The sequence below is a fragment of the Malurus melanocephalus genome, unplaced genomic scaffold (assembly GCF_030028575.1).
Source record: "Malurus melanocephalus ecotype Western Australia unplaced genomic scaffold, MMel_1.1 scaffold_43, whole genome shotgun sequence".
NCBI lineage: Eukaryota > Metazoa > Chordata > Aves > Passeriformes > Maluridae > Malurus > Malurus melanocephalus.
Genome location: NW_026623275.1, coordinates 450,713 through 472,619, shown reverse-complemented (window position 1 = coordinate 472,619; position 21,907 = coordinate 450,713). Strand labels below are relative to the sequence as shown.

The 21,907-nt window shown below is 38.8% G+C and overlaps 1 protein-coding gene across 1 annotated transcript in view; it reads right to left on the bottom strand.

The window, feature by feature from the left end:
- AIG1 (androgen induced 1) overlaps positions 1-21,907 on the bottom strand; it is a 123,564-nt gene that overhangs the window by 61,701 nt on the left and 39,956 nt on the right. The window contains exon 3 of the mRNA XM_057364823.1: positions 14,431-14,532. Coding sequence (XP_057220806.1) covers positions 14,431-14,532 — 102 coding nt within the window. The remainder of the gene's footprint in view (positions 1-14,430; positions 14,533-21,907) is intronic.

The window sequence follows — 21,907 nt, the reverse complement described above, 5'->3', positions numbered from 1 at the left end:
CAGTGTTGCAGGAGGTGGCAGAAGATGCAACAAACCCCAGGGCTACTGCCTGAAGCTTGCTGCTGCTGCTGCTGCTATGGTAGTGGAGCATGCTCTCACTCAGACTCTGCCAGGGAGCGTGTATCATTTTGGGATTCATGTCATGGATAAAGGTGGTGTAGTGCAAGATTCAGAAAGGCTGTGCTTGGCTGCCTTCTATCTAATTTATGGATGGGTGAATGAAGGCATGAAGTGTTAAGAGAATGCTACAGACCACACAAGGCTGCAGCTGCGCTGTGGCGCAGCAAACTTAAACAATGCCTTTGCTCCAAGCAAGGATCGGCTCTTGGGGAAAGCATTTATTGCCCAGAATTCATCATCAGGAAAACGAAAGAGAACAGGTTTTATTTGTACTGTAAATCATGCACAGGACCAGAACACTTCATTGCAGTCAGAAGAAAACGGTGATATGTCAGAGAGGCACTTYTTTGGTTTATTTTTTGGAACTGAGACAAATTGTATCTTTGAGATAAGGGAACCAATTAGCATTTTTGAAGACTCAAGTGTATAATTCTCACTTAAGGAGGAAAAGGTATTGAAATCATAAGATGGTGGAGAGGTACTGTAAGAACCTAAGTTTGAAGAATTTGAAAGCACCACAATTGAGCCTTCTGGCTTGAAGGCCAGTGCAGGAAAGCTGATGCAAGAGCTCTGGCAGGGAGTGAATGCCTGCCAAATTCCTACTAATTGGTAATAAGGATAGCTGAAGAAACTGGCCTCTGAAAGGAAAATTAAAGCTTGAAACCTCAGACCAACTTCTTCAGAAGCAGAACTACTGCTGAAGAGAGTAGTAGATCCACGTGTGTGGATAGATATAGGCTAATGCCTATAAATAACTCCAAGTTGGCAGTACTACGGCAGGAACAGAAGCCAGACTGTGGTAACAGCCGGCTTTGCTATAGAAATTTTCATCTTAATGCCATCTTCCTTCTTCCTGTGGGAGACGCATTAAAAACAGGTCTGGATAGTATTTTAAAACTCTATCAAGCTTTCAACAAGGTTTCATAAGGTTACACAGGCAATTTTCAAATTTCATTTTAGAAATTCAGTTCAATCTCTAGGCAGCACCTATAAAATTCCTAGGTTTCACTGTTTACATGAAAATGCTAAGAAATGAGACCCTTAAATACAATTTTTACACTTAGTCTSGTAAGTTCTCTCTACAAAAGTAGCAGTAGTGGTAAGAAACCTTATACTAAAAGACTTTAGATAAATTCACTAGATTTAAGAAGCAAATATCCTTTACTCCTTTTGCTGCTGTTAATTTAAACCGATAGGYGATTTTAATCCTTCAGAATTAATGTCACAACTCTTAATTAAAAAAGAATATATAAGCCTAAGTAAACGGTCTTTAATACTCTTGTAAAGTTTAATTCATTTGTTTTTTTAAAGTGATCTGAGATATCTGGAAGATTAAGTACTATTTTCTTTTTCTAGCAAAGGTTAGCATATGGCTGGGAATTCTGCCTCAGTAATACAAATGAGACTAGTTTCCACKAATATAACGAAAACACTAGATTTTCAAGTACATTTCATCTGCATTGAGTACACTGAGTTACACTGACGAAAGTAASAGAGAGGAGGGAAATCATAGCAGTTTTCTACCCTTCTGAGGTTGCTGGGGTTCACATTTCTTGCAAGAGTAAACGAAGACAATCATGCTATTCCAACATGTACTGACAGAAACTGCCAGGTCTGTGTCACCTGTGAAGGGACCAAGCAGGGGCTAGTTCTTTTTAATGTTGTGCAGTTAAAACACTGTCAGAGAATTTTCAGTGCCAAGGAATTTTACATGTTCCTATTTATATTTTGAAAAGGCAATCACAGTGTTCAGACTTGCCCTTCTCTGCCTAGCAATGTATAGGTGGGATCTTTCGTGAACAAGTCAACTCAATAAAATACYTTCAGGTTTACCACAGAATGTTCTTCCTGACACTGTAAAACTTACCAAGAGGCTGTACAGTATTATATTACATGGTAATGGTATTTCCAGAAAAAAGAAAAAAAAAAGCATTACACATGAATAAGGCAATGAAAGTATGCAGGTAACCATGACTACTGTTGTGAACTAAATAACATTTTTTATACAGCTGTGAATATTTGTATAACTGCCAGCTAAGCAGCAGAGTTCACATTTGAGACTGAACTGGTAAACACTGAATTCTTGCCTGAAGAAAGGTACTTCCCAAAGTGGATCCAGGACTTTACATCGTGCTGCTACCCATTCTGGTGTAACTTTGCCTAGTAAACATACACCTTATTACCTCAGTTAAAATAATCAAAATACAACCCTTCATGGCCATAATTTACACTTTAATGTCAGTGACCCACTTTTGCGCAAACTATTTTCTGTCTTAAGGGTAGTTTTATTTCCTCTTACCCACAATCACAACTATTGACATAACTTCTGAAATAGCTTGACTGSATAAAAGATACTTTCAAAAGATCTTAAAAAAAATTGTAAATTCTTAGCTTTCCTTGACAATGGTTAGTGGCAACACCCACCCACCCCTTCCAGCCCCATGTCCCTCACTTTGTTCCCAACAGCATTCCTGGAAAAAACAGTTCCAAAATGACAGGACACATGGGAGGGACCTCTTCCCTTTGACATATTTTCAATTTCCAAGTTAATTCTTCTTARATCATTCTTCTGCTTACATATCAGAGTCTTTCTTCTCAAATCAATCATCATCTGAYAAGGAATGGAAACCTAAGGGATTTTCCTCCTTACAGAGGAAAGGTACGCCCAAAATCAAATTATTCGGAATAAGCTGTCAGTAGTTGCTATACTAAAAGAAAACATAAACATAAAAGCAGTTGGTGAGATGAACCTGTACTTCCAGTGAGATAAACAAAATGAAAATAATGAAACGCCTATTGTAACCAAGTGACGTAGGACTTAGAGCAACATCTCTCTATTCAAAAAATTGAGTCACTTCTTCTTTCCAATAGAGTATAAGTTTTCAACCCAAGAGAGTGCTCATTCATTCACTATGAATTTGTCTTCTTTGCCTGATTTGTACAGAAAGAATAATTTCTTAACAGAAGTACTGGCTAACGAAGCAAAYACAGATTCACTTTGCAGTTCAATCTTTCATAAACTGCCTGTAGCCTCCAGCAAACCACAAATTCTATGTTTTAGTTTCTTCTCTTTAATATGGGGAAAATAGCAACTCTTTTCTGCCAGTCTTTACCTGTYCATTCATTTAGGCTGAGAGAAATTAATGACTAAACATTTTGTATCTGTATCACAAGAGCTCATCTTAGAATTACAGATGTTCTTTAAAATGGTACTGTGTACCAATAYAATTATTAATAGTTGAATGGCAATTATATATTTCTCTCCATGTCTGGTGTGTAYGTATATATACACACATACACAAACACTATACACATGTATACACACCATATACAAACACGCATGACAAATGTACTACTAAAGGTTTACTACATATAGCAATTCTACCAAACTAATGTCATGGAGAATATAACTATGGGCTACTCAGTAGCACAGCGCTCAGGCAAACAACTGTGAGATSTAAAGACCTACAAACTCTGTTGATAGTAGAGTCACCAAATGTGCAAAGCAGGGAATTCTTTTGGTTTCTGAATACATAAACTGGAAAAGAGAACTGTTCTGTAAAAAACAGTGGTCACAAGAAACCAAATGAAGCCAAATTTCTGCGTGTTGGTCTAAAGTAAAGATGGATGCCATTTTCAATATACACTGGGTACTTTAAACTTCTCTCTCAAGGTTTTTCTGAATGAAGTACAGTACACACAATTATCACCTCCATGTTCTATGGCTCTCTCCAGCTGACTACTGTTAGCACCTCTTTATTTCAGCATTTGGTTTCCTCCACTTTGTCTCCTGTCTTCTCCTCTTTAACACCTGTAAGACTCGCTTTTTCTCTTAGCTTCTGACATTTTCTTTCTCCTTCAAATKCCCTCTTCTTTTCCATCTTTCATTCCTCTGCTTCAAGAGCAAAGACCAAAATGAAACCTTAGTCTCTGATCCAAGAATAGGTATATTCTCCTAAAATGATTTGCAGCTGTATGAATTTTTAAACAACTTACAGCCAACATAAATTTGTTTGTTAAAGGAGACAACAGTAAATCTGTATGCTAGTAAAAAGATATGTTTAATGGATGTTTCCTTTGTAGAAAATTATAACATTTCCCATTCCTTTACTTTAAAAACTGCCTTWAAATATGACATTCAGTAGACCAAAGTATGTATTTCCTCTTTCCTATAAATAGTTTATAAAAAAAATCTACATTATATATTKCATTTGCGAAAGAAGCCACAAAAACATGAATTGCAGTGACTCAGCAAGTTGGAGCTGTGTGTACTGGGTTTATAGAAAGCTGTTAAAGCTCAAAGTAACAGAATAAAAAGCTAAAAGACCAGGAAGCAAATAAAATTTCTTCCTGTTGGAAATAAACTCAAGGATGTGATTTGATGATTACAGCCATTTTTATAAAGAAAAATTTCCTTTCTAAGTATGTGTGACTTTCTATAGCATGCATCATGTCAGCCTAGAATTTTTTATGAGCTAGCAGGAGCACTAAATTTGTACATAACCACAAGTATATTACTATTTGGAGCAGAGTCCACTTGTGTTCTGCAGGAGAATGGACAATACCAACTCTAACTCTTAGTTGCACCTGCATCCATGAACCTCMGATGAATCTGCAGCAGGCAGATCATCATCTCCTCACCATAACTGAATGAATGAGATGCTAAGGCATGTGAATGGGAAATCTCCTGGAGGTCTGGCAAGCCCCAGCACGGTGAGGAGCACAAGGCAGGCACAGGCAGTCTGGTCCACCACAGGAACCCAGCCCTGCCCAGGACACTTCATAGTCAGAATCAGAGGTACGGCACCATAAACCATAGCAGTGTTTTCCCAACTATCATTACAAAGCCCCACAAAACACAGGCATTAGCTAATGAAGACTTATAAAAAGTGCTTTTGATCAAACATTGCATAATTTCTCTCAGATTTTTAGTAAAACAGATCTAGGAATAAAAATAGAAATATAAAAATGGGGTTTAAGCAGCATTTCAAGTGCTCTTGTTTTGAAGAGAAATCAAGCTGTGAAGAGTTGAAGGGTATACTGCAATGGAGATGYAAGAGCAAATCATATATTGGCCATTGGTCCACCTTTTGCTGTTTTGAGACACTCCACACCATGGGCTATTTCTTTATGGTCAGAGCTGTTTCCTGCTCAGATAACTCTGGTGTCAGATGGAGGGAAAGGGTCACCTTAGTCAGACACATAGCCTCTGACAGAAACAGWCACCTCTGAAAGGTTATGGCTTTTCCTGAGTAGGGCACCAGGATGGAACTTGGGTGTGTTACGCAAATGTCCAAAGGTAGAAGAGACAATTGTAGAACTGCATGACTAATGGCAATGGCTCACACAGCTGTCAAAAACATCCTTCATGCTACATCCTGAGTTTGAGCCTMTTGCATTTCAGGAGTTACTAAAAATGTACACTGTTTTTACTTATTTGTATCTATGTGGGAAATTTAAAAATGAGGATTGAGCTGAACAGCAGGGCACATGTTGCGTTATGTTAAAGTTTACAGTCTTCCACAAGMAAAGGTCCCAAGATTGCCCCAAATTCTTGATTTCTGACTATCAGCATGTATAAAAMATTATTGCTGTGGCACTACTTCAATATATTAATCATCTGAATAAGAAATTACTTCTGCAGAAATTATGTCTGTTGCCAAATACAAAGACACGTAAAAGATAGCATTCAACGAAGAAAAAAGCTACTTCTAAAAAGTGKTAATTTTTTACAAAAAAAATGTCAAAATATTTCCATGTATTAGTTTTCCTGGAGCAATAATGATCTCTGGATACAAGGAGAAGCAATATTTTTTATTCCATCAACTTCAAGGGCTGGAAAAAGCATATAAGCTTTTGGGTTCAGATTCCCTTCAACAGGTCTGCTGATTCTTCTGGTATTGTGTCCATGTGAAATAACCCACTTTCCAACAATGATAAATAGGTAAAAATCTGGTCACTGAGTTAGTACATATGCCTTCAATTGAAGGAAAAGCTGTCTGCCAACCTTCAATCAAGTAGATCATAGGTCTGTGAAAAAAAAGAACCTAAAAGGATGGAATTCAGTTGCTATAGTGGCACATTAAACAAATAAATGAGATACCATGGAATGCTGCAAAATATTTGTGGTCTGATTAAGTCATATTTGCCACATGTGTGAACACTAACAGCACAGTTTAGTCAAGTGGGTACAATGCAGTACAGTCCCACTTTTATTGTATGCAAAGTAATTCCTTTCTGGGTGCTAATGGTAACCAAGGTGTCCAAGGGTACATAACACTGCATTTTTCTGTAATCATAAGGCCTAGCATAGTCCCTTATACATAAAGGTAGACAATAAATACTTATTAAACTATTATACCTTCAGAGAGATAGTTGCATCCTCCCCTGTGTTTACAAGACTTGCTAAGGACACAAAGCTCTTCATCATGATCACCTCCAGGATGACTTGCACATGGAATGTTTAGAGTACTTAACTTGTAGCTGGCATATGACTTACTAAACCCTCTTTGACATAATCAATCCCCCTTCAATACTTTTTTTTTTTTTTGCAGTGAAATGCTCTCTTTTCTTGGTAAAAGACTTTGAATATAGTCATTATTGATCATAACAATCTACCCCATAATGTTTGACTCTACTATCTGCCTATGGTCTCTAGAAAAAGAACTCAGGAAAGAAACCAGAAATCTGTTCTGTTAAAAGATGAAATAAGTGTTTGATTTTAACTTASAGAGAAGAGAGGAAAACACATATATTTTCACTGGAAATGCATACCACTTATTAATGCATTTTGCACTGATTTTAAAGTCGAACATTTATTTACATTTATAACCTGTGACCATATATCTGATAAGTGGTACAGCAGCACCAGACCAATATACCATCTYAGGCATTACAAAAGAGTTGTGCACAGCTCCAGCAGTGTCTACAYCAACAATATAATCTGCACAAAAACTGAATGTTAAAACACAACCAGCATTCCTAATATTATCAAAATTATGTGYGTGAAYCAMGTGCATTTCCAYCCTACTCCACTGCTGGTGTAACAAACAGATGTAACAGTCTGGGCCAAACTCTGCTTCTAGGAAACATAGCACAGTATGTATCCCATACCCAGAGAAAGGCTAAGGCTTCCTTTATGTGTCCTTTTGGGGCTTTTCTTTGCTTATTTGCTTTGTGTGCATAGTAATCACTTTAAAAACATTTGTATGAGCAACTTTAGCTGAAAATCTGCCTTTAAGCTTTTATTATCAGTATTATTACTAACAGCACAATTTTTACTTTCAGAGTTACTCCTAGCTTTGGCTGTTAAAGTGCAGCAGTTTGAAACACAGACAGTACACCTCTTACCTCTGGTACCACACATCTGCAACCCTCAGCAAATGGTAKCTGTTTCAATATGCAATGCAACTCACACTTCACAGCTGATATAGAAAAATAAGGGTCTTTTTTAACACAGGACTGCAGTTTTGAGAGTCAAACAAATGATCAAGACAATGTACAGCATCATCAGATAAAAATACAGAGAAATGCAAAGATGTCCAAGTCATTCTACAGATACCACACAGGTAAGTCTTATATGAACGCAGGCCTCATACTGCTGCATGGTTGCGGGTGGTTCTAATCTTAAACTTTTTCCAAGTTGTTGAAGCTCCTGGCATGTCACTGTGCAAGTATTACTTCATCTGACCTGCAAACCTACATCCAACAACAACAGAAGCAATTTTCCTCCTCATAGCAGCATCCATAAGCCATTTCCTTGCTCTCCATYCCTCAAACTAATATATCTCAGGAAAGTCTTTCCAGTGAAGTGATGGAAGAAAACACAMTCTTCATTTCATCTTTCTCACTGTTTATTTCCTTGCTTCTCTCTTCCTCCTCCTCCTCCTCCCTCAAGTCCTCTTTAGCATTTTGAATCTCTTCCAGCTTGTCTACATGATTGTGTGGCTCCTTTTATTATTCATTTGCCTCATATGTTTTGTTTTTCTTCTTTTYTTTTTTTTTTTTTCCTAGGTAGGTGTTGGAACAGCATCAGCTGACTTTTTAATTCATCTCTTTCCTCCCCCCTCTCTTCTCCTCTCATTAAACTGTCGTTGCCTAACCTCTCTCTCTGTGCTCTCCCACTGATTCTCTCCCCTTCTCCATTCTTTTGGTAGTGACTCTGCTACAACTTGATGTTGATACTACATGCTCTCATGCTCCATTTTAGCAGACTGAGTTACATGACCTTGTCAACAGAAGATGGTTAAACTTTTTGAAAGAGATTTCATCTAGGAATTTCAGCTCTCAGGCTTTTAATTTTCACGTTCACACCCAGAATAGGGCTTGCATGTTTCACTGTTACTAAGCGCTCAAAGATGTTTTAGAAAAGGTTCCTTGTTACTAAGGTTTGGGAACTTTTCTACCAGGAGGAGCCCCTGTGTGCTTTTTCTCCAGRTTAGTGGAAATAGCAAACAATCAGAAAAATTCAGCATCTGTGTTCAGTTAAAAAGCTGTCTTCACCTTACCCTGATGAGTGTTTTCTGGCAGATACATAACACGGTTAAGGCCAGCTTTCTACTTCACAAAAACTGCTGTGCTGTTATTGTGTTAGATAAAGGGGTTTTCCTAATGTCCCCAGAGGATGCCATTCACGCAAATCAAACTTCTTCACCCTAGCAGCCTCTCTCAATTTGCAGGTGCTATACTATCACAGGTTTTGACATACCACCAATTTCCAAGCTCTTCACGTAAGTAAGAGAAAATCAAGAAATTTTTTTAGGCTGGTGCTGTTTTTCTCCCCAGAGCAGGGAGGTAATTGATACCACTGTAGTTACGCTCCAGTGGTGGAACTGGCAGATAATGAGGAGAGATAACAGACGGAGCCACATAACTGCAGCATGAACACGCAAGAAGTGTACAAATTCAACAACATTATTTTCATGGGTTTTGCAAATATTCTGAGTCCCCAGGCAACCAGCTACAATTGCTATTCTTTCCATCAGATAGATGTTTAAATAATAGCCATCKAGGAGTGGTTAGTCTGTTGGAAATTAAATTAAAATTTTTCCCTGATTTTTATCAGAAAATCTTGCAACTTAAGTAAAAAGTGGGAACGCCTTCCTGGAGCATTGAAAATTTTACTCACACCTAACATTTGAAAATACTGTAAATTAATTAAGAAGARTACTTGAGTTGTAATATCCTTGAAACACTTATACTGGATTTAGAAAAARCTCTCAGAGAAAATGTAAATATCTTCTAGGAAGAAGCATGAGGCATTATGAAGGTACAGTGCCTTTTACAAAAAGAGCCCATCCATGGGATATGCTGCGTTAGGAAAGCAACCCCAAGGAGTAAAATGCACTGCTTCAAATTAGCAATTTTTGAAAAGGATTTTTAGTGTATATGGATAAGAAACACTTTGATGAAAGAAAGGATATCTCCTTGTTCATACACCACAGCAAGCACTGTGTAGCAGTTGACCAATGAATAAAGCAGAGCTGCGTTCCTCAGTTTTGGACCTTCCAATCTTTGTGTCAGGTTACTATGGATTTTGATTTTTGCAAGCCTTTTCTATTTTTCTACTTGTTGAATCACCAAGGAAAAAAAATTACACCAGAAAAACAGCTTTCATAAAGTCATAGAATGATTTGGATTGGAAGGGACCATAAAGATTATCTAGTTCCAAACATGCTGCCATGGGCAGGGACATCTTCCACTAGATCAGATTGCTCAGAGCCCCATCCAACCTGGCCCTGAGCACTTCAAGGGATGAGACATTCACAGCTTCTCTGGGCAACCTATTCCAGAGCTTCACCACCCTCACGGGAAATAAYTTCTTCCTGGTACCTAATATAAACCTGCCCTTTTCCAGTTTGAAAGCCATTCCCCCTTTTTCTATCACTACATTTCCTTGCAAAAAAAGTCCCTTCAGCTGTCTTGAAGGCCCTCTTCAGATACTGAAAAGTTGGAATAAAGTCACCCTGAAACCATCACTTCTCCAGGCTGAACAATGTCAATTCTCTCATCCTTTCCTCATAGAAGAGGTGTTCCATCTATCTGCTTGTCTTTGTGGCCCTCCTCTGGACTCACTCCAACAAGATTATGTCCTTTCCACCATTAAAATAAAAAGACACACAAGCCATGGCCACCAGAATTATGACAAGGCTGCCAGGAAAAACAATTGGACAAGTGGTTGGTGGGACTTTGTACCATTCTCAAGTGGGCTCAACTTTTCAGCTGTGTAATCAGCAGTACGAAAAAAGAGACAACTTGTGAAATACATAGAGATATATCACTTGGACAGGCTCCTTCCTCTCCATGAATTTGTATTTTTCTGCTATTTGTCCCAGTTTTGGTGCATTCTCTTGAATACTAGGACAGAGGGTAAGTCTTTCTAGAAATGCCTTTGTTTCCCATTTCCCAAAAGCAGCATAAAAATAACAGAGTACAAAACTGGAAGGGCTTATAYAGACTGCAGTGGCACAGAACTCAGACAATAATCATTTTTCCAACTCCACAGATGCGGAGCATATTCCTCTCCCCCTGTTCCCTGACCTCTCCTCTAAAGTCTTCATATTAGGACATTACTTTGTTTCAGACCTCCAGAGCATTTAAACCCCTCAGTAAGTAATTCCTATCTCTGTATTTTTCTTTCCTTGCCACAAACAAAAGATGATTCACATTTTTAAAACAAATTTGAGACAGTGTCTGCAAAAAACAAAGAAGGACTCTCGCTGAAATGGTATGCTAACTTGGACAGATACTGCAGGCAGTCCTGCCATGTAACCTGGCTCAAAATCAGCAATGCTCAAGTTAAATTAATTCAGTCTACATATCTGTTTATGTGGGCATTGGTTAGAATAGGGGCAACCTCTAGTTTTACAGCCTGTGCTAATACTGAAGAGAATGCATCAACCTGTCCAGTCCCAATACAAAAAGGTGCAAGGAATGAGCTGATAAAAATCCTACTATGACACATTAGTTTTAAACATTAAAGGTTAGTCTCTAATTAAAAATTCCTAATACTGATAAAAATCAGACAGACATCCATCAGAAAATGGGGAAGAATATTTCCCATGGAAAATATGCCTTTGGAATTATGAGCTGATACGGATCCAAACTGCAGGACAGTCTCCAAAAAACAAATGACATATTTGATGAAAGAGTTCAGTAATTTGGCAACTAAAACTGTAGTCCACAAAGATGAATTCATCTGCATAACTAATAAATCCAGGAAGTGACTTGACACTTCAGCAACAGACTAAGGCTGAGACACAGCCCTGTTTCCCAGYGGCTCTCTTTAGACAGGTAGCTATTTCTACTGACAGAAGCTTCACTTCAGCWACTCAGATGTGCTCCTTTGGATAATAAACAGAGATGAAATCCTTGAGTTGATGAAATCAGCACCAACCCTGCTATTGATTTCTCAGGTCATTTATCAAGTCATAGGGACACCATTGGTTATGGATTAATGACCTGAYTTGAGATGATGAAATACCTCAGTTTTATGGCAAAGCACAACTCCATCACTGATACCTTTCACAGGTGTATGATCTGCACACATGAAGTASTATCTGGTACCATAATGCATCACTTACTATACAGATTTTCCCATATACAAGAATTACATTTGTAACTGTTACAGAGTTTCCCATTTCTTGAGCGGAATTTTTTCTACAATTTCTTTTTTATGTTGAAAAGTGTTGCTATGAAGGAGTGATAMCTGAGTTTTAACAAGACATTACTGTTTGTTCAAGAAAACCGGGGTTTAACTACAGATGGTGTTGTAACTGCAGACAAGGGATRGAAAAGGAAGGAAAGAAAACGGGGAATGAGAACTAATTACTATAACTTTAAAAAGCAGCAGACACTGCTGCCCAAACCAATTCTTCCTGGGCTAATGCACTGAGTTGGACCARCCCTTCAAACTATTTCTTCACTGAGCCTTCCACATAGTCACCTTAAAATGCTTCTAAAGTATTAATATTCTCAGATATTTTCATACGTGCCCATATTACTAATGGAAATATGACTGCTATTATTACAGACAGATTCCATGACTTTTCACTCATTTTCTATGTATGGATTTTGCAGGCTGATGTTGAGCAGTTGAACACATTGTTACACCTGGTCATAATACATTTGTCAGAAACTTTTGAAAATACATCTTCTCATTCAAAGTAGAAATATTTTTTACTGTGCAAAATGTATAGTTTCACATTTTCCACTTTTTCTTTTTTTTGTGCTACATAAATATTTTGGGGAAATTCCTTTGAAAAAATTCTGGATGGAGTGTTCACACATTAAGGAGCTTTTTACCTCAGATCCTTAGGAGCTGTACCAGAAACTCACACATAAATGGGATTATGTGTGAGAAACTCACACATAAATGGGATTAATCAGCAATGCAACAGAAAGCTAAACAACCCACTCTCACTGACAGATTTCACTCTGCCAGGGGTAATGAGCCCCTTGTGTGAGTTTTGTTRTGCAAGGTTGGGCTGCAGCAGGGCCACCCTTGCTTTTAGAAAAGTTATTGCATGTGCACAGCGACTGTCAAAATGTGCAGGAATACATGGGAATAAATGTTTATTTTAATACAAAACAATAGCCAGGGATTTTAACTTTTCTAAATTGTATTCACAGAGGTCCTACCCTTCTACCAAGTGGGCCTCTATCATATTCTCTAAAATTCACCATGTCAGAATTTTAACTGCTAGTAAGTGAGGTGCAAGCATTCTCAATGTAGTTTAATAATCCTTTAAATACTATGATGAGCAATGCATCAGAATTAATTAGTATGAAATCCGGTGAGGCTAAAATGATGGATAAAACATCAGAAAGAATGTGCTAAAATGTGGCGAAGAGTCCCGCAGCCATAAGCTTCCCCTGTGATCTAGCTAAAGAATACTTGGATAAATGGAGACKGACACAGAAACCAATTCCTTCACAAAAGTCTTTCAAAAATGCTTTTTTCAATATTTCAATTTGAAAAAAGATACTTGCACACAATGCATTTCAAAAAACTATGAYGTCCAAAAATCTCAAACAAAAACCCTCTTCACATATTTCACTAAGTATACATTTCTACAAAGCAACATGAGCTTGAGCTGCTTTTTAGTTACAGCACAGAGAAGACTTCCTGAATACCTAAGGCCATTTGCTGCCAACTGCTTCACAACGTACATTCATGAAAAATGTTAYGGGTTAGGCATTTCCAGTATGTGGAATGTCACCTGAAAGAAATGTCATCAGAGCTAGCACTGATCTGTTGTGGGGAAAAAAATCAAGATATGCATGGTTTGGCAGTGTTTGCAAGTGCTCAGTTTGTAACCTCAAAGCTCAAGGGAGGACAGCCTGAACAAACATAGCAGRAGTCATCAGACTCTTTCCTCAGCTCTAGACACACATAATATCATGCTGTTCCTTTCAAAACATCATAAAACATTACAGTATGTAGCAGAAGCTCATGCTCCCCTTGTCAGAAACAACTCTCATACTGCTCCTTTTACACAAAATCTGGGGAACAAATAAATAGCAGTGCCATCTGCCCCACTCCACAAAGGACCAATTTATCAAGCCCAGCAATGGTGGACAAATCTTGATCTGCTGTGCTGATTAAATGCTCACACCCAGAAGGATGAGCTCTGCTATTGTCTACTGATGAACAGCAATGCCAAATGGTTTGCCAKGTCTTTAGGAGGAAAACAAAGTAATAATGAAACATTTTGCACAGATGCAACTAGAGAAGCAAACATGACACTTTGCAGCTCCAAATGCTGCATAAACACTGGAAAGTACCTGATGGCAAATTATGGCCTTAACTTTCCCTTTGCTTTTAAACATACAGTTGAGAGAGTGGATGTCTGACTTGACATAGTAGAGAGGGATTAGAAGGTTAGATTTCTTCTCAAGAAAGTACCTTCATGATTACCAATGCATCCATTTTGAAGTTTTGCATTGATACATGTAATTCCACACTATTAAAAACATTCAGATAGAGCTTCTGCTACATTATATTTGGCATGCTTTTCCTAGAGTCCAAAAAATAGAGATTTTTTTTAAAAAAGCATTTTAACCAAAAGGTTTTCATCACGAATTATACTTTGGTAGAATGGTAAAGAAACACTCAATTAAGTCTTTCTGTCATTTTAGAGCAAGATTTGTCGAAGTCAGAACTCCTGTTTTATGGAAATCTATTCCTCAAATCTATTCCAACCAAACTTCTGAGGGGATTAGCTCCCAAAGCATGCAGAATCACACACAGAGAAATCGACTTCTTATACTCTGGTTTATGCAAGGAAGTGTTTGCATTACTTTACTCACCATTCCATGATTTAGCCATGCTGGTATAAAATTATCAAGCAGCTTTGGGTAAACCAGCTCCCTGTCATAGATATAGATGCTCCAAAACATCGTCACAACAAACTAAGGAGAAAAAAAAAGACAAGACATTTTTAAATATACCCTTCTGAAAAACTAGTCGCATTCTTTAGATAGCAAAATGTGTCACTTAGCAAATGATCTATGGATAGACACAGACATCATTGCTCTGACCAAATACTGCTCTAATCAACATTTGAATCTGGATTACTTCTTGCATTCACAGAGGTTTTAACTTTCCTGTTTTCTTCTTTTTTTTCCCCTTAACTCTTAGCCAGGAAAAAAAATCTCATTTTTTGACTTAACATGTCTGTGGCCAAATTACAAGTGAATACTGTACTTTAGTAGCAGATGTGGCACATAAATAATRTTTCTCCACTAACAGGATAGAACACAAATGGAAAATCAATGAAAATATCACTTGGAATTCATAAACCAGTGCACCAATATGAAACATTCACTCCTGCACAGAAGCCTGTAAAGYTATATTTGCACTTTTCTGTGTCAGCCATCAAAACAACATTTAAACAAAACCCTTTGACGACTCCCCACACAATTCATGGAGTGGGATTCACAGAAAAGAGATCTAGTACCCTGCTCATTTGTCAATATGAAATTTGGCTTGGTTTTTCTCAGAGATTATTTACCGGGAGCCCAGAAAAAGACCATTATTTCCTCTAGACTGAGAACAAGACAGACGGATATCAGATAAAATTTGCACTAGGCTGAATTTTTGCTAAAATGTTCCCATATTCTTTAAAGATATCCTGATGTCTGAAAGGCAAAGACAATATAAACCCACAAAAATGTACAGAAAGAATAGTTTTAGCTTACCTTGGCTGTGGCAAGTAAGTATTTTTCTAATTTAAACACCATTGCTCTCTTACTTTGAATTTGAGTAATAGTCTTGTAGTAATAAAAAAACCTTTTTCTTTATAGCAGTAAAACCCAATACCTGGGCCAGGAGCTTTTCAATGACCATTTATAGGGGACCTCTAACAGTAACAATAAATCCAAGTTTAAAGTTTAAAAGCCAAAAGACAGGACTCTCACTGAGATAGAAGGGAAGTATTCATTTTTGTCCAAATTGATGTGGCTCATGATCATACAGCTAATTTAGAGGGTCAATGCAAGAAATATGGGGTGAGCACAGCACAGCCTGCAAACTACCAGTGTGTATAACAAAGTATGCATAAGCTATTTCTTATGCCTCTGACCTTAGAAAGTTAAAATGGAAGTTTGCAGTTAGTCAATGGTACCTTGTTCTAACCACAGACACGCAGACTTCGACCAGCCAGTTATGTGAATGACCTGAACCAGTACACTGTTCCCTCAGTGTGCACACAGTACATAGTTTCTTGGTTTCYAACACAGTTGTCCATCTGTTATGGTAGCTCAGAATAAGCTTGAGACTATTTGACTAGTGCACTGAGGCCAGGAAAAAAAAMCAGGTTATGATGGACAGCCTGAAAAATATTGCAAGTGCAAAGTACCCCACAAGAAATCTCTCTTCTGGGCCAGTCTTGGCATTGGCACAGCATAGCTCTTTATGCACCTGCTGACACGTAAGTGCCAAGATACGAATAGCTGAACAGCAGGAAAAATGGAAGCAAAGTATCCTCTTCTCTATAGGCTTCCTAGAAGTCATGTATTATCACAGTGGGTCTCTGAGAACCTGCTAAGATCAACTGGCGCATAAAAACATCTTCTTAGGCATATGAAGACCAAGATGGATAATGTTTTTTTTCTAAGGAAGTCTTACAGCAAGAAAAATCAACCAGGATGAGRTTGAACCTTATTACACTGAATACAACAGAGCTGGCATGTTTTGACCTGTGACTTTTGTGTGGAACAGAAAAAAACAATAGACTTTGTCAAGGAGGTAAAGACAAGAAAAGAGGGGACATGCCATCTGTCCCCTACCCAAAGTCAGCCAATGGATGGAACAGGATCAGCCTAGCTGGTTGCAACCATCTGGAGCTACAGACGGCAAATGCTGCTTAGCAAAGCACTATCACAAGGCAGACATAAGGTAAAGGAAGTGTACAAAACCAAATGTGTTACAGAACTAACCTGTCCCAGAGGATGACCTGACATGAGATTTAATGCAACACCCTGGGGAAGATTTCTTCCAGCATCTGAATGGTTCACCTTACCATTCCTTACAATTAATTAATTTGGATAAAATTAACTATAAAAATTTACTATCTGGATAAACAGATTATTATGAGGACTTGCTACACAGATACTTTGGCTGCTTCTGAATTTGTTTACTTTGATTAATGAGCAACTGTTGGTCTGGTACTTTTAAATACCCTCTATTATGCTTACATTTTGCTACTGGTAGACTTTTATTTGGGCTGGGCTTTGCTAAGATCCCACATGATCATGTAGTGCCAGACCACGGCACAACTGAGCTGCCTCTTGTAAAGTCCTGGACTTGCTCAATGAGTTTCTTAAGTTTTTTCTTATCATCTCACAAGAAAATCATAAAATTCTTATCATCTCATAAAATCATTCTCAGGAGGCTAAATAACAACTTTTATTGGCAAACTTTAGAAAATAAGGGTACTTGGCAAATTTTAAAGCAACATTCAAACAAAATCAAGCATTTCACAAGGCATTGACTTAGTGAACTCCAACCTATCTAACTCTAAGTTACCCAGATTTCAAGGGGATGAAATGGCAAAGGAACACTGAATAATTAAAAATCATTGCTTCCATTCCAGCATGATCTCAGCTAATGTAAAATCCTAACAGTGGGCTGTGACCACGTGTGTCTGTGCAACTGCTTTTGCCTGCTCTGGTCTCTCGGGGCACTCCCCCCTTGGTGGGGCTTTTGCTGTGCCAGTGGCCAACAGCCATTCTGAGGCTGGACTAGAGATTTCAGGTGATTGGGAGGTGGAGCAGTGCACCATCCCACCTATGCAGGACATGCTCTGCCCCCTCTCCCTTTAGTTGATTTAAGCCAGTAATCATTTTCTCCAGTTTCTCACATGACCCTAAGTCTCAAAACAATGACTGGGACCACAAAAATGGGCAATGGGATCTTCTTCTTCCATGGTGGCAGTGGTGGGATTCTACCCTAGCAGACAGAGGGAGAAAAAAATGGAGAGGAAAAGGCAAAATTGTACAAGAAATCATACAGCGGACAATTGCTACTTCAATAATCATAAATACAGGTCCAGTCAGTGTACAGATTCTACTCTGTGCAAGCCATCATCCCCCACACTATAAGTTCCAGAGATTGCAGGAGTGATGCAAATCAGGATCTTGGGGGAGACTTATGAAACCAGTCTTCCAGTTGCAGTGACTGGAAGAGTTCAGCAGACTGGCCGGTGATTTTCTTCACTTGTTTGTGCTTCTTAATACAGCATTTCCCTCCAGTGAGTCTCAGTATTTCACATACTCCTYGTCCATTTAGTAACAATGTATCAAGCATTAGACAGTYTTATAAAACCATTTTTGATACTTGRTGGRCTTGTAAGATGAGCTCCAAAATGGCATAATGAGTCCCATTTAAGAGTGTCTATTGCAATGCAATTGCACACCTCACCAAAAAATACAAACCTTGAGGATATGCAAATTTTCAACAGGCTGCCTTACATTTTGGAGCTGGTAATCTCCATCTCTGTAAGCTTACAATCTTACAGGTATCATTGTAACCCAAATAAATACACATTTACCATACTACCACCCTTATCCCTTCTACCAACCAGGTTTCAGGGGTATCCCCAGGACTCATATTACAGTCAATTATCTTATTACAATGCTAAARATCTGAATGCCAGGGTAATGGAATATCAGGATGCACCATTGGAAAGTTACATCAAGTAGAAGTTCTACAACGTAATTGGTTGTCTCAGGGGAATTAAAGGCATAACAAAAATTTGAGTTGTTCCTACCTACTTGGCATATTTTTCCACTTGGGGTCCTGGTTTCAAAACAAATACCTTCCTAACTTACAAAACCCTTCATTGGTTTCCAAATCTGAAATCCTTTCTTCTGACATCTTGACCATTTATGACTTCTTTGCCTACAGCTGGAGAAAACTTTCCGGCTGCTGCCTCAGTCYCTGTCAACCCCCTTCTCTGCATGATCACGCTTCATACATCACTTTCCACTATACATGTGKTTCCTTTGGCATCCAACTACACTTCTTTCTCAATTCAAAGTAATTTTATATCTTGCTCTGAGGAGGTAGGAAGGGATATATAAATCAGATTTCATAATCATATGAAATCCTGTCTGAGCTTCCAAGCTAAATTCAGGAAGGAATCTTTTCCACCTGCTGTGGCAACCGGAGAGGAGCCACAAACAGCCCAAAACAACGCTTGTGATATACACATACTACAAAATACATGCTAACATAAATATCACAAAAGTATTAAGATAAAAATATATGCAAGCAATCACTGGAGCAAAGAGCTACGTAAATCTTCAGTCCTGTTGTTACTTCAACTTCTCACAGCCACATCTTTCATGGAATACCTTTAGGAGAGAGAAAACTCGRTCCTACTTGGACCAATTTTAAAAAGGAGGAATTATCCATCTGGTATTAATTTTGTGTTCTCCACCATGGGCATCTGTGGATATCCATGCATGCATGTTTAGGGCATCTTTAAGACCAGGACTTCCCCAATAGTTGGCAGGCCCACCAGTACTGGCTGATCTGGAACATGTATGGGGTTCTGARGATCATCAGTCCCTTTGTCTCTGGAAGGGGTGTTAGGTGCTGTGGGATAAAATGCTGTAGGTCATGGACATGCACTTACTCCCCACAGTCACTGACTTTGGTCACAGCATCCTACAGTCAAACAGGCCACTTTGGATCCTGAGGTCTCAAAAACCTCAGGATCATTTTAGGTGACCATTTGTTCTTTCTACTACTCCCACTGCCTCGTGGACATAACAGGGGGTATAAAAAACCCACAGTATCCCTTCAGTTTTTGTCCATTCCTGGACTATTCCTGCAGTGAAGTGACTGCCATTATCTGACTGCATTGATTTTGGTTTAGGCAGGAAACTGAACCATAATGCTAATCCCTTCACAGTACTTTCCCCTGYAGACCATGCCACCGCTTTAGCCTGCACCAAACTTAAGCCTATTTGAACTACCATCAGCACACGTTGTTTTCTTCCTGGTTTGTTCAAGGGACCAGTGCAGTCGACCTGCAAATTTCTCCCAACCCCTTTCCTGTCCTTAGATGCAGCAGGGGATTTTGCAGGGGGTGTTTCTCCAGTCTGGTGCAGTGTTGACTGCAGACAGAAGCAACTGTTTCACAAGCCCTTTGGGYGACAGGCCATCCTCTACTTAACACCTCTCTTAACAGGTCTTTCATCCCAGAGTGGTCATGCTTCACATGCAGCCATTCCAGGAAGTATCTCCACTTCTCTTCTTGCTCTGCTTCCTTTTCCTTGGCTAAAATAGCCACCTGAGTTAGGGAGTCTACCAGGTTATTTATGATGTGGGCTGGATAATCCCCCTGCTGATGGGCTGCTACCCATCCAGCTGCTATCATTTTGGATCTTGCACTTCACAGAATTTCTTCCCACTTCTCTTTCTGCCATACCAGAACCCTATTTACCAGTGCGTGCCAGGTAAAATGGCTAAGAGCCACTCAGGGTCTGGATGAGAGGCTTCAGAGGGGTGGGGTATGGAGCAGTACACCATCCTACCTATGCAGGACTTGCTCTCCTCCTCTTCTTCCCCTCCTTTCGATGTCCTGAGCCAGTACTCATTTTCTCCAGTCTCTCACACCTACATAAGCCTCAAGCAGAACTGCTGCTCTTATGCTCACGTTGCCTTCCTTGTGGCATAATTCATCACTCTTGTGGAGACAGCCATTGTACTTTACTCACATGTCAGGTTGAACAGGCTGTTCACATGAAGCAGAAAAATTTTGGAGAGCCATGTATTTGATTTTCCTTTTCTCCCAATGCAAAATGGCTTTATTTCTTTTTTCTATTTCTTCTTTAGACACACTCGAGGCTTTAAATTCAAGGAAGACAACAGGCACCCTCAATTGTTTTCACATTTCTTTGTACAGAAACCTCCTAAGGTTGCCAGCTTTTCAAAGATARTGATTACCTGGTTAAACGTAACCTTAAGCAACGTATAGAACAGAAGAGTTCCTCATTTCCTACTTATCCTATCTAGAGCCTGTAATGATTCTATTTGTCTATAATGATTATCAATCCAGGGTCCAGTCATTACAGACCACAGGAAACCTCAAATTTGCAAGATCTTGGAGCTGAAAATACGGAATATTTTCACTTATTACAGGCATCTGAATACTGCTGAACAAATACACAGCAGCAAAAAAAAGAAAGGCTGAAAACAAAATGCTGTCTTCCCACTTAAGGAGGTATTGCTTGAGTGTTTGTCCTCTGTCTCTGAAGCTTCAGAGGACATGAAAACAGCATATGGCCCCATCAAGGGAAAATTTTTAAAGAACAAGTTGGGAAAYGATGGTTATTCAAAAGAGGAATCAAGTGGCTTTGTCAAAACTCTTCAAATGGGAGCAAAGAGAAACTAAGAAAGTAAAGCCAATGAAAAGAATTGTATAATTTGCACTTTTACATGAGTCCAACCAAGAAATGTTATGCAAACGAAGAACGAACCCAGTGGAACTTTATTTTCCTACACTATGTGTTTTTGGTTTTGGCTAGGCTGCACAGTTCAGTCATTTCCTGGATGGCTAATGACAAAGGAAAAAAACCCCAAACCTTGTGACCCTGACAAAATTTGTTGTAAGTACCATTAAAGGTAAGCTTCCTGGTTCTCTCCCAAGACATTTGTGGTTAACTGCAAGTATAAATATGTTGTTTGTGAACTTCTTTAACCATTAGAGGTATTACATCTAGAAGTAAAGTATTGTTAAAGACAGGCCACAGTAGGTACAAATTGGCATGGCATGAGCTTTAGGTGGGACTGAGAGCTAACACAGCAATACACCAAAGGGATTTGAAAAGGGTCAGTGACAAAAATCACAAGGAGTGGGAAATAAAAACCAGGAAAAACCCCTCTCAGAGAATAGACTTTGGGGGAAATTGCACCACTACTCACTAATGCTCCCATCACCAGTCACCTTGTCACAACAGATGAGGGTAAAATACAGAAGAGAGATTTTTGCATGGTTGAGTCAGTTAAGGAAATAAMAGTGTGCTGTAGACTGGTCAAGTAATATGGTAACTAGGAAACTGCAGCAAATGCCTGCACATATTTTCTTGGCATAAGATCACCKATCAGCACAATTGATGATCTATGGAAGGGTGATCAGCTTTCGAGTTTACCAGTACAGAGAAATATGGAATAAGAAAGCATGTCTGGCTTTCTCTCCGCTATATCACAGGTTTTTAAAACCATAAAAGTTTTCACAGGAAGAAGAGGTAATTCTAGTCAGTTTAGACTCAAACA